The following is a 12,850-nucleotide window of genomic DNA, read 5'->3' on the forward strand; positions in this document are numbered from 1 at the left end:
TATTATTATTATTATTATTATACCATAGTTCAGCATTCCAGTAGCTTAACAATGGACATATTAACTATGGTGAAAGGCTACTTGTTAACCAAGGTTTGTAGTTGGTTTATAAACCAACTTAACATTGACCGTAGCTTAGCATTGTGTGCAAACCAGGCCTACAATAAGTTTATGCAGAAAGAAGTATTTTGTCAAGGGAGTCCCCCAGATGCTTCTGGCTTAAATGGCACAGCCTGGAAACAGGTTTAAAACCCCCTAAGTATGGACACCAGGTAGGCAGGTGCCTTGATTGTATTCTTTTTGACATCTACTGAAAACATTTTTATTTTAGGCAAACCTAACCAGAAACATAGCTGGCAATGTGTTTTAACCTCTTTCTAGTCTTAAGTTTTATTATTTTTAAATATATTTTTAATTACATGCCTTTGCATGTTTTTTGTTGATACTTTTAATATTGCTTGTAAACAGTGAGGTGTGCCAGTCTTCCATCCTAATTAATCTTCAGGAGGAATTGGAAAACTTACCTGTTTACCCTGCCATTTGGTGGCGGAAGAATCCTGTTCCTGGCAACCCTGAGATCATTGGATGAAATGATTTTTTTTAATTGCAACTGCTTTTGCAATGCTTTTTTTTTTTTAACTGAAACTGCTTTTGCAAAGTTTTCTTTCTTTTTTTAAAATGATATTTATTAGAAGTTTAAGAATTACAGGGTGAGTCGGTTTGAAATTGAACGTAAAAGCCACACCGTTTTTGCAATTTCCCCTCCCCATTTAGGAAAGTGATGGGACAAGATGCTCAAGATTCAATTTCATTTTTATTCTCCACTTTTATAATGAAAAATAATCTCTCAAACACAGAACATAAACTCCCTGGAGGAATGGCAGGGGTAGGGGGCAAGAAGAGGGAAAAGAACAAAACCCCTTGCATCCAAACTAAAGACACAAATTTCTAACCAAACTGTACAAAGTTAACCCCACCCCACAGTCATATTAAGTACAAAATGTACAACTTTTCCCAGTGCAGGAACATCAAAACCAGGACTCTGCCATTTTTCTTCTCTTAAGACTCCCACCCACCAAATCCCCACCCAACCCCCAAAATTCAAGCCTCTCAGGAACACAGTGTATTTCGATAGTAAGAGTTAACTCCTGAAGGCAGTTGTTTTTACATTCGTCAGGGAACTAGTCCTCATGAGGCTTCTGGACAAGCTGCTCAAAGGATGCATTCTATATGTACAGAACAATCACCACGTGCCTGTAACCCCATCAGAAAAAGAGTGTCAGCAGCCAATCCCCCCTCTCTCTGTTGCGAACAGTGTACATGTGTGTTTTTAAATGTTTTCTTGGACACGGAAGGCTGATGGGCAAACAATTGGTATTCCTCACCCTTTGCTCCCATAAAGGAATTGGCCACTTAAACCCAGGTTCTTAGTTGAGAATTGATAGTTATTTAAACGCAGGTGGCTGTGCTGCATTCAAGTTCAAGAAGAGAGTAAAATGGTGGGTTGTTGTTGTTTGCTTCCAAATGACAGGGCAATATATATACATAAATAAATAAAAATTGGCATCATCAAGCTGTTTCCCCACACACTTTGTGCGAGGGGAAAGGACAATAGCAAGACAAAGAAACACATCAATTGCATTAAGGCGGAAAGGAATTAAGACACAGACGTGGTGCTTTCAAGACACCTTTACCCCATTTTACTTGGGCGCGCTGTGATTTGAAGAATCTGCACCAGAGTGATTGCGACCGAGTGTGTTTTAGCACCATATGCAAAGGATTCTGTCTCCCTCCTCCCTTCTTGGGCAGAGAGAGCAGAGCGATCGCTCCCCACCTGCCCCACAGAGAGCCAAAGGTGGTTTGAAAAATGGAAAGATATTTACAGTGTGGTGGGTAAGCTGTGGCCTTCAGATGTTGCTGGAATAGAGGACCACAAAGGAATACCGCCTGCTTACAACCAAACCTCCCCACCAGGTAAGGTGTAAAATCACAGGCTTAATTTCACTGTTGGTGAGCAGTCACGTCGCGGCACGGAATTACACACCTCAAGTCTGAAAAATTTTCTGTATGTGCAACAAAAAAAGCTGAGCTATTTGGCAATGGGCACATTTTCCTGGGCGGCGGCAGCATTTAACTTTTGGGAATACCCCGAAGAAAGAGGAGCAATTTCTTGGGAGGAATTAAAATTTGAGTTTCTGCCTATGTTAACTGGCGGTGATTAACTGGCCCACCAAAAAATACAGCATGTAGAATGGAGGACTGGATGCCTGTGAAGCGAGATGTTTTGGAATTACTTTTAGGAGAGGGGTAAGTTTTTGGACCTAGCACCTGTGATCTGGTTCTCAAAAAGAGATGACGAGCAGGAGGTGGTTGACATGTGTCTAGACTCTACCACCAGATAGCAGGTGGCAACATAATACCTGATTGATTGATATATATAAAATAAAAATAAAATAAAATCCCTGCACACAGATAACTAGAGTGTCAGTTCAAACTCCCCCAACTTGCTAGCTTTTTAAGTGCAGGGATTTACTTATTTGTTGCTCAGAGTACAGTCACGTAACCCGTTCCACCTAACGGGTTGGATTGTATGCGTGCAATCCAAACACAGTCCAAGTGATATAGCAAGCACCAATTTCATTTTTGAGTTTTGTAGCACAAGGCAGAATTTCTTAACCTGACCTACTTCAGAATTTGGCTATATATAGAAGTTTTGAAGGAAGATATCCACACGTCACAGATGCAGCGGGAGGCAGACCTCTGAAGCTGCAAACAGTGGCCTGTTTCTACACCCCCTTGCCCCCCAATTCTGGCATTTGTAGTACACCACGTTGAGAGCAAATTTCTCAAAAATCCAACCCAGCGAACACCCTGGGCTGTCGAGACCCAGAGTGTGTATCAGTGACATCAGAACGTCTTGTTACAGTAGAAGTGGTGCCTGTACGTGAGGCAAAAATGGAGTTACGATACTGGATACTGACTTTAAAAAAACAAAACCCCCACAATCCACCAATCCGCAAAACATTGCAAACAAGTACAAACAGATACGATGGCAGCACCATTAAACGAACTGCAGCTGAGTGGCAAGTGGTTAAGGAACCAGGGTGAAAAAGAACGCCACAGAGCAACTGAGTTTATGTGCTGGTCCTCCCTCTCCTTCTCTCACTAGAGAGAGGGAAAAACTGAGAGAAAGTCTTGTTAGGGATAACGAGGCCAACGAAGCAACGAAACGGCATGGAACTACCGGAGACCAAAATGGCATGTTTCTCGGTCCTTTTGCAAACAAGACGTCAGCAACGCTAACGTTTCATCATTAAACAAGGGGAGGAAGAAAGTCCCTTGGCCAGCATCTCTGAGCTCATCCCGATAAACCAGTTCAAAAAAAGGTGCAAAGTAACTGGAGGAGCCCAGCACTGGCTGAAACAGCCCCACCATCGCCCAGCAGGGGTCACAAAAGTTCCCTAAAAAGAGAAAGTGTTCTGTTTCTAGGCGAGGTCAGTGGCGATGGATGGGGGGGTATGTGTGTTCTCTTGCGGTCAGCAGTTTGCGGCTGGCCAAGAGGCAGACATGACGAAGGAAGGGCTGCACAGTGGTTGGGTCCTTCTCGTCCTAGAATCACACCCCCCCCCCTTCTCTCTCTTTGGAAGGGGTGTGGCGACACTTTGGGAGAGGACAAAGAGGAAGTGGCGGTGGTGGTTTGGCCATCAGTCCCCAGCAACGTGGCTCAGCGCAGGTTTTGGTAGAGGTAGGCTGACGTGAAGATGGCGTTGACGGTCAGGCTCACGGCAAGGAGACCTCGGAGCGCCGAGTTGCCAAAACGGCCTGATTGAAAAAAGAAAGGAGACAGGAGAGGATTAGCAGCGTGAACCAACCAGTCTGCTCATAATTATCTGTGACAGGCCCTTCTTCCAGGTGCGCCCCCTCCACAGGAGAGCGGCAACAAAAGAGCGGGGATTTTTCGGTGGTGGCACCCTGCTTGTGGAATGTTTTCCCCAGGGATGCTCGCCTGGCGCCATTGTTACATTAATGAGGTGCCAGGCAAAAAGGTTCCTTTCTAACCAGGTCTTTACTTTTAACAATGGCTTTTAATATTATTATTTTTTTTGGGGGGGAGGGATGTCTTAATGTAGTTTATTTTTTAAAATAAAATATGTTTCTTTTTTATGCTGGGTTTTTTGCATGTCTGTTTTTGTTTTTATCTATTATCTAGGTATTTTTTTCCCCATTGTGTCTTTTATTAATGGAATTCATTAATGTCATTACAGATTTAACTTCACACATACACATACATTATATATATATATATATATATATATATATATATATATATATATATATTCTTAAATTAGTTTAACTTAGAATGTAAATTTGACCTTCTGATATCTAAGTGGAATTAGAAGGTCAAATCTAGGTAATGTTTTTCAATTGCTTTCATATTTTAATTATTATTAATTATATTTATTATTTCTTGCCATGGGAAACCATGTTTTAAGCAAAAAAAACCCACAACCCAAACCCTGCGCAACACTCACCCCTCCAGCCTGTTAGTTCCTCCCCTTTCGTCGTGGTGTCCACCACGCAGCTCGATGAGTGCGATGAGTTCTCCCCTTTCTTGACAGTGCCGTCGCTGCAGATGCTCCCGGCTTCCGTTATGGATCTCATATCTTAAAAAAGGAGGACAAGGCAGAGAGATAAGGGTTTGCAGAAAACGCTTCTTCTGGTCACTGCGTGGCCTTTGGCTTTCCTCCCTCTCGCAGAGCACTAGAAGTGAAAAGGCCTCAAATGAAGCTGGAAGATTCAGGGCAGATAAACAGAATGGGCTTCTTTATATGGCACAGGATCAGACAATGGAACTCACTCCCACAGGAGGCAGAGCTGGTCACCAAGCTAGACGGCTTTAAAAAGAGGATTAAGAAAATTCATGGAGGAGATGGCTTTCAAGGGCTACTAGTTGTGATGGCTATGCTCTAAATAATAATAATAATATTTATATGCATCCCATCTTGTTGCCCCAGCGACACTGGGCAGCTCCTAACAGAATATTAAAAACACAATAAAAATATTAAAAAAAAACAATAAAACATCAAACATTAAAAACTTCCCTATACAGGGCTGCCTTCAGATGTCTTCTAAAAGATAATTGTTTATTTCCTTGACGTCTGATGGGAGGGTGTTCCACAGGGTGGGCACCACTACCGAGAAGGCCCTCTGCCTGGTTTCTCTGTAACGTCACTTCCCGCAGTGAGGGAACCACCAGGAGGCCCTAGGATCTGGACCTCAGTGTCTGGGCTGAACGATGAGGGTGGAGACGCTCCTTCAGGTATGCAGGGCCAAGGCTGTTTAGGACCTCTTTTTCTACGTAAGAGTGGCCTGCTGGATCACACCAGATCAGAAACATTGTGGAGGCAGAGCCAGCAGCGGAGGAAGGCTCTTGGGTACCTGGGGCGACGTGCCCAGGGGAGGGGAGGGGCGAAACACCCATAGGGGTGGGGCACGCAGTGCCAAGAGGGATAGCACAGGGCACGCCATGGCACCCATAGGCACAGGCGTGCAGTGGGGCCTTAGCCACCCTACAGCTGGGGGGGGTGGAGGAGGCAGCGGGCAGACAGCACAGAGCTTACGGGCGCTGGGACGTGTGGCTCATGCGTGCTGCAGGCCCCACGGTAATGAGTGCCGCCCGCCATTTTGTCACCTCCCGTCAGGATGAAACCCAGGGCGAATTGCACCCCCGCACCCCCCTTGGGCAGAGCACAGCCACCCTGATAGCCTTTTCCTCCAGGCATTTGCCTAATCCTCTTTTAAAGCTGCCCATGGGCTGAGGCATTAGCATTTCTGAATGCCAGTGGCTGGAAACCTCTTGTGCTCAGGGCCTGCTTGTGGGATCTGGGTGGCTGCTGTGAGCACAGGATGCTGGACTTAGATGGGACCCCCCCCCCGGCCTGATCCATCAGGCTCTTCCTCTGCTGAAAAACAGAGTTGGCTGGAACCAGCGGCACTTTGCCAATAGCTCCAGGAAGTTTTACTCTACGCTAGCTTTACCCAAGGCACTAGGGCACTGTTGTGCTCAGGCCCTGCCTGCACCTGGCTGTCCATTGTGTGGACAGGATGGTGGGCCAGACGGGCCTTTGGCCTGATTTGGCACTACAAGCCCCTCACAGCAGCCACTGTTGAACTCTAGCCCAATGGTTCCCATTAATTTGACTCTGAATTGATTTTAGAATCAATTGATTTTAGAATGTATTTCAACTAAATGATTACGATTTTATGTAAACTCTGTTATTTTTACTGTTGTTAGCCATTCTGAGCCCAGCTTTGGCTGGGGAGGGCGGGATATAAATAAATTTACAGTGGTACCTCGGGTTACATATGCTTCAGGTTACATACGCTTCAGGTTACTCACTCTGCTAACCCAGAAATAGTGCTTCAGGTTAAGAACTTTGCTTCAGGATGAGAACAGAAATCGTGCTCCAGCGGTGCGGCGGTAGCAGGAGGCCCCATTAGCTAAAATGGTGCTTCATGTTAAGAACAGTTTCAGGTTAAGAACAGACCTCCAGAACAAATTAAGTACTTAACACGAGGTACCACAGAATAATAATAATAATAATAATAATAATAATAATAATAATAATTATTATTATTATTATTATTATTATTATTATTATTATTAGACTGCTCGGGTTTCTAGGCACAGCCACCGGAGCTTTAACTAGGATAAACTGCAACCTTGGCACAGACGATTCAAGTCCCACCTCCCGGACGGGTACGTACCATGCAGTCCCCGCTCACTTAGGTTCCTTTTCGGAAAGGAGGGCAGCTCCGTGGCGAAAACGTTGCTCTCTGAGTGGGCCAGGTCCTCCTGCTGCTGGGCCTCGCTGTGGGCCGAGAACAGCATCAGCCGCTGGCCCTTCAGGTTGAGCCGGGCAGGGCTGATGAGGGGCCGTCGGTAACGCAGGGAGCCAGAGCTGGAAGCCACAGAGCCGGCCACGGATGGTGCCGGCGAAGGCACAGGGGAGGAGACGCAGCTCCCCGAGAGGAGGGAAAAATATTCTGAGAGGGAAAATGGGAGTAGGAAACAGAGAGAGAGGGAGGGAGGGACAGCGTTTCAGTATACGTAGAAATCAGGAAGTGGGGATTTTGGCTGCGTATGCGCCAAACTGGTTTTTTAAAAAAATATGTTCATATATAGTGAAGTCATAAAAATATATATTGAAGTGGTTTACATTAAAAAGATGAAAACCATGCATGAAGCAATTAAAAGCAAATTCGAGAGCAAAGAAGTTAAAAGCAAGTAGCGATAAACCACTGTGGAAGGACACCTGAAGAAGATTCCCTTCACCTGAAAAGAAAGAAATCCTGGGAACTGCAGTTTGTTAAATGGCGCTAGGAATTGTAGCTCTGCAAGGAGTAAACCACAGTTCCCAGGTTTCATTAGGTGAAGCTGTGTGCTTTGAATGTAATGGTGTGTATGCAGCCTTTATTTATGATATTATTATTATTATTAGTAGTAGTAGTAGTAGTAGCAGTAGTAGTAGTAAATCTAGATAGATGCCCTTTAATTATTATTCCCTGTGTGGCTTACAACAAAATAGTATCAAGGGTATTGTAATATATCATAAATTGGAATCAGCAACAGACATAAAGGACAGATCAAAAAGGAACTTCTTTGTTGTAACCCACCCTGGGACCCTGCTGCTATAATTTTTTAAGAGTTTTTACTTCTTAATTTTAAAATGGTTGCAACCTGTGTTAGGATTTGCTAGTGAAACGGGGGTAATAAATTTAATCATAAATGATAATAATACATGATAAGCTGATGTAAAACGCATTAAAGTGTAATTCTGGTCACATCTACATTGCACCTTGAAAGCACATGACTTCCCCCAAAGAATCTTGGGAACTGTAGTTTGTTAAGGGTGCTAACCCTGCAAGGGGGAAGTGTGGTTCCCAGGATTTTTCGGGATGGGGTGGATATGGTGCTGCTAGTAATAGAAGTCTTGGCACCCTTCAGCCACGCTGCTCAGAATGTTTTTCTGTGTGTGTTATCTGAAGATGCGATTGCAAAACCGGTTTAGAACCAGTGCAGATCTGTTCCTTGGGTGACGCCTGCATGGATTACTTTGTATCCAAGGTGGTGAAGAGAACCAGACAGGGTTCAGAAGGGTGACAGACAGGTCACCGGTGTGAGCAAGCTACTGCGACCTGCCTACTTTGGAAACACTGGTGCAATTTAGGACCACAAAGGTGTTTCTCTGTGCGTGTGATTTTTTCAAAAAAGAGGAGTTCTTTTTGGAACCTCCTGGCAAGTTCAAGCACCCCAGAACAATGCCTAGGCTCTTCTCACCTGATGTAGGAGACTCTTTGGAGTGAGAGGTCTGGGATGGTGGCCGGCTTCCGCTGAAGAGGTAGCCAGAATCTAAAAAAATAAAAATGAAATGAAATTACATGCAGCTACAGCAACCACCAAAGACATAGGAGAATGCTATTAAGCGTCTGGAGGCCCAAGGCTGTCGTGAGAATTATGTTGTTGTTGTTTAGTCGTGTCCGACTCTTCGCGACCCCATGGACCAGAGCACGCCAGGCATTCCTATCTTCCACTGCCTCCTGCAGTTTGGTCAGACTCATGTTGGTAACTTCGAGAACACTATCCAACCATCTCGTCCTCTGTCATCCCCTTCTCCTCGTGCCCTCCATCTTTCCCAACATCAGGGTCTTTTCCAGGGAGTCTTCTCTTCTCATGAGGTGGCCAAAGTCTTGGAGCCTCAGCTTCACGATCTGTCCTTCCAGTGAGCACTCAGGGCTGATTTCCTTAAGAATGGAAAGGTTTGATCTTCTTGCAGTCCATGGGACTCTCAAGAGTCTCCTCCAACACCATAATTCAAAAGCATCAGTTCTTTGGCAATCAGCCTTCTTTATGGTCCAGCTCTCACTTCCATACATCACTACTGGGAAAACCTTAGCTTTAACTATACGGACCTTTGTTGGCAAGGTGATGTCTCTGCTTTTTAAGATGCTGTCTAGGTGAGAATTATACCCTATGCTAAAATAATAAGGAAGCTGCTTTGTAATTCAAGTTACTTCCATGGTCCACCTTGCTCAATATTGTCTACACCAACGGGCAGCAGCTCTCTGGGGTTTCACAAAGGTTCTCTCCAGGTCCAAGTGCAGATGCCAGGGATTGAACTTGCAGCCTTTTGCAAGCAAAGCAGATGCCCTTCCCACTGGCCTATGCCCTTAGCTGTCAACTTTTCCCTTTTCTTGCGAGGAATCCTATTCGGAATAAGGGAATTTCCCTTTAAAAAAGGGAAACGTTGACAGCTATGCCATTGCCCCTTCCCACTATAGGAAAGTAAGAGTCCTGATACGGCTGGCTCAAAAGCCCATCTAAGTCTAGGATCCCATCTCCCGCATGGCCAGAAAGCCCCAAATCAGGGTAGGAAGGCACCTGACACCTTTGTCTCCCCAGTTCCTAGTACTGAGGTAGACTGTGCCTGAAAACAGAAGTTCAACTTAGATGACATTGCTGTTCTGCAGACCCCACACAAAGAAGTTAGCGCTTTCCAAACAGGGATGAGATGACCATATCGATTTTCTCCAGAGAAGGTGGTTGTGCAGTTTAAATATATATACATATTGAGAGATGCCGCGTCAAGCCAGGAGGAAGAAAGTTAAACAGAGCAGCCACGAAAAGGAATCCCATCAAGCCACCGTTTTCCGAAAAGCGTTGGGAGCGCCTCTCGTTCCGTATCCCTCTTGCATTTCTCCCTCGGTCCACCCCCAGCTCCCTCCTACCATCTTTCTCCTAAATCCCTTTTGCTCAAAGGATCCTTCTGTTTCCCTTCTCCAACTCGCAGCCCCGAAGCTTGTCCCAAGCTGCCAGGAAAATGTCACAGAATTATAGAATGTTAAAAGTTGGAAGGGACCATGTGGATCATCTTGGTCCAAGCCCTTGCAATGTAGGAACCGCAGCTAAAGAGCATGTCGAAGGTGCTCATCCCTTTATGGATCTGCATCTGTACTGTCTTGCACCAAGCAGATGTCTTCTGACACACGTCTGCAGCTGGATCAGTCCGGTGGCAACAAGGCCTCCATAGTCAGTGGCCTAACTGGCCTTACAGAGCCAGTTAGCTAGCAGGGCAAGTTCAAGGTGCTGGTGCACAAACCCCTTATACAGCTCAGGACCAGGATACCCGAAAGATCCTCTCACTCCTTTACAGTGGTACCTCGGGTTAAGACCTTAATTCGTTCTGGAGGTCCGTTCTTAACCTGAAACTGTTCTTAACCTGAAGCACCACTTTAGCTAATGGGGCCTCCTGCTGCCGCTGCGCCACTGGAGCATGATTTCTGTTCTCATCCTGAAGCAAAGTTCTTAACCTGAAGCACTATTTCTGGGTTAGCGGAGTTTGTAACCTGGAGCGTATGTAACCCGAGGTACCATTGTATATGCCTAGCCGATGACAGAACTCTGCAGGCAAGGGCGTCCTGAAGATACCACCTTATGAGGAGTCCTGTTCTGCACAAAGCCGGAAGCAGGCCTTTAGTGTGGAGGCTGCTGCCGTCTGGAATCCTCTCCCCTTGAATATTAGGCAGGTGCCATCTCGTGGCCCCTATGAAAAACCTTCCTCTTCTTCCAGCAAGGTTTTTAAGGTGGAAGATCTTTCCCGGTTTGCATCTGTCTTGGAACTGCTTTTAAAGATTTTTTTTTTGCAATGTTTTACTCATTTTTGAAGCTGTTAATGATCTGCGAGGGCCGCTTTGGGCTCGACTTCCATCGCTGGAAAAGTGGGGTGCAAGTGCAAAGTCAAATAAAAAAATGCTTTGGCTTGTGGCTATTGCCTCGCCTCTTTTATGATCTTACCGGTTCGGGCCAGAGAAGGGATAGTGCCCAGGGAGAGGGCCCGGTTCAGCCTTCCAGGGAGAGAGGAAGAGGAAGTCCGGCGCGGTGAACGGAAGAGTGTCTGGCTGGTCAGTGGAAGCATGCTGGGAGGAGTCGGGATGAAGATGGAGGGAGAAGAAGGAGGCGATGGAAAGCCAAGATCAACGCCGTACGGAAACGGAGAGAAACCATCCCCAGAGAGGTACCTGCGGACGAGAGACCCGAAAGGGCAATTCACTTGGTAGGCTCAGCCCACTGCAAAACCATTTTCACAGAGCAGTTTAGCACACAGTTGGAATTATTGCCATTTCAGTGCATTATCAGCCCACAGAGACGGTATTCTGAAGAACTAGGGCCATAATCCAACAAAGGTATCCTCGGCGCAGGTTCAATGAAACTGATGAACTGAAGTCAGCTATGCCTATTGACTTCATTGGGCCTACTCTTCAGTAGGGACACACTCACAGCAGACTATTTAAAGCTGTGTGGCACCACTTTAAACAGCAGTGGCTTCCCCCAAAAGAATCCTGGGAGCTGTAGTTTGTTATAGGTGCTGAGAGGTGTTAGGATATATTGCAATTCCCCACCCAGAGTTACAGTTCCCAGAGCTCCCTGGGATTGAGTGTGAAGCCACTCTGTGGTGGGGGAATAGGGGGTCTCACTTATCAACTCTCAGCACACATAACTAATGGTAGCTCCCAGAATTCTTTGGGAGAAGCCAGGACTCTTTAAAGTGGTAACATGATGCTTAAATGTATGGTTTGAACACAGTATAGGTGGAGCATAGCCTACAAGTCCGTCAGCGACAATGGAAGCTTCAGGATACAACCTTCATTACTGTAGTTCTACAGAGTAATAGAAGTCAGATCAGACACTCATGCAGAGACACAACAGGGAGCCTCCTTTCTGGGTGGACCCTTTAATCCAAGGGTGGAGAGCCTGTGACGCTGGGGCTGATGTCCTTTAGATGGTTTTCACCACAATCATTAAGTCTTTTAATCGCAAAGGGTTTCAAAAGCTCGTCAGAGTGACCTTTCATAAATTGTTATGACAATGCTGGGTGGTAGGTCTGATGAGAAGCTGAGATGATTAACGGCTTGCCCAAGACCACCTTGTTAATTCTAACAAGAGATTTCCTGATTCACAACTCAAGCATTTAGCAACACCAGACCACAAAGAATCATGAGAGCTGGAAGGGACCACGAGCGTCATCTAGGAATCTTTCACCCAACGTGGCTCAAACCCGCGACCCTGAGATTAGAGTCTCATTTTCTTACCGACAGCTATCCCGCTGTGCTGTCATACACTTATGAAAATGGTTTGTAAAGGTGTAGAAGACAATGTTCCCAATACTGGGATCTGGAAATTTCATTGGAATAAACCAACTCAACACACTTAGAGGGTAAAACCTATTGGGATATTTACCTGTGTTGCACCATGCATGCCTTACTCCTATGTTAAGATCAATGCCCCTGTTAAGACCTGTCCCAGCTGCATTGAATGGTTTGGCAACAATTAGAGATTGGGAGAAAGAGGTCTAAATGTCAACACTCTCCAGGCTGCTGAAAATATCAACAGAAAAGCTGCCTGATTCTAGTCTGAGATGACTCAAAAATCTCTATCTTGCATTCTTTCAAAAGAGAGGAACATGTTGCATGTTTTTCCTAATATAGATTTATTATAGAGGCCCTAACTTCCAGAAGGCTAAATTATTAAAATGCACATGCATTCTAGTCCTCGTTATTTTGCTTTTCAAAGCTTTTAAGTTCTAGCCCCTACACACATACATCCCCACAGTGAACGCAAGGACACGTCCTCCTCCTCCTCCTGCCCTGATCAAAAAGTGGTTAAATAACTGGGAGAGCAGCTACTTGCAATCCTGGGGGTGGGGTGGGGTATAATGGTTGCTCCACAACAGGGTTGGAAGAGAAAATGATCCCTATTGATTTCAAGAGGCCAACAGCACCTGAGACAAAG

General features: G+C 45.5%; 1 protein-coding gene across 2 annotated transcripts in view; it reads right to left on the minus strand.

Annotated features, from left to right (window-relative positions):
* Window positions 1–795: 795 nt before the first annotated feature.
* Window positions 796–12,850, minus strand: part of TMEM201 (transmembrane protein 201) — a 44,460-nt gene continuing 32,405 nt past the window's right edge. For both annotated transcript variants that reach the window (XM_083513021.1, XM_083513022.1), the window contains 5 exons: window positions 10,856–11,079; window positions 8,342–8,413; window positions 6,769–7,047; window positions 4,533–4,664; window positions 796–3,822 (listed from right to left, as the gene is read on the minus strand). In XM_083513021.1, the coding sequence (XP_083369147.1) occupies window positions 3,725–3,822; window positions 4,533–4,664; window positions 6,769–7,047; window positions 8,342–8,413; window positions 10,856–11,079 (805 nt within the window). In that variant the 3' untranslated portion in view covers window positions 796–3,724. The remainder of the gene's footprint in view (window positions 3,823–4,532; window positions 4,665–6,768; window positions 7,048–8,341; window positions 8,414–10,855; window positions 11,080–12,850) is intronic.

Source organism: Podarcis liolepis (assembly GCF_965112155.1).
Source record: "Podarcis liolepis genome assembly, chromosome: 7".
Classification (NCBI taxonomy): Eukaryota; Metazoa; Chordata; class Lepidosauria; order Squamata; family Lacertidae; genus Podarcis; species Podarcis liolepis.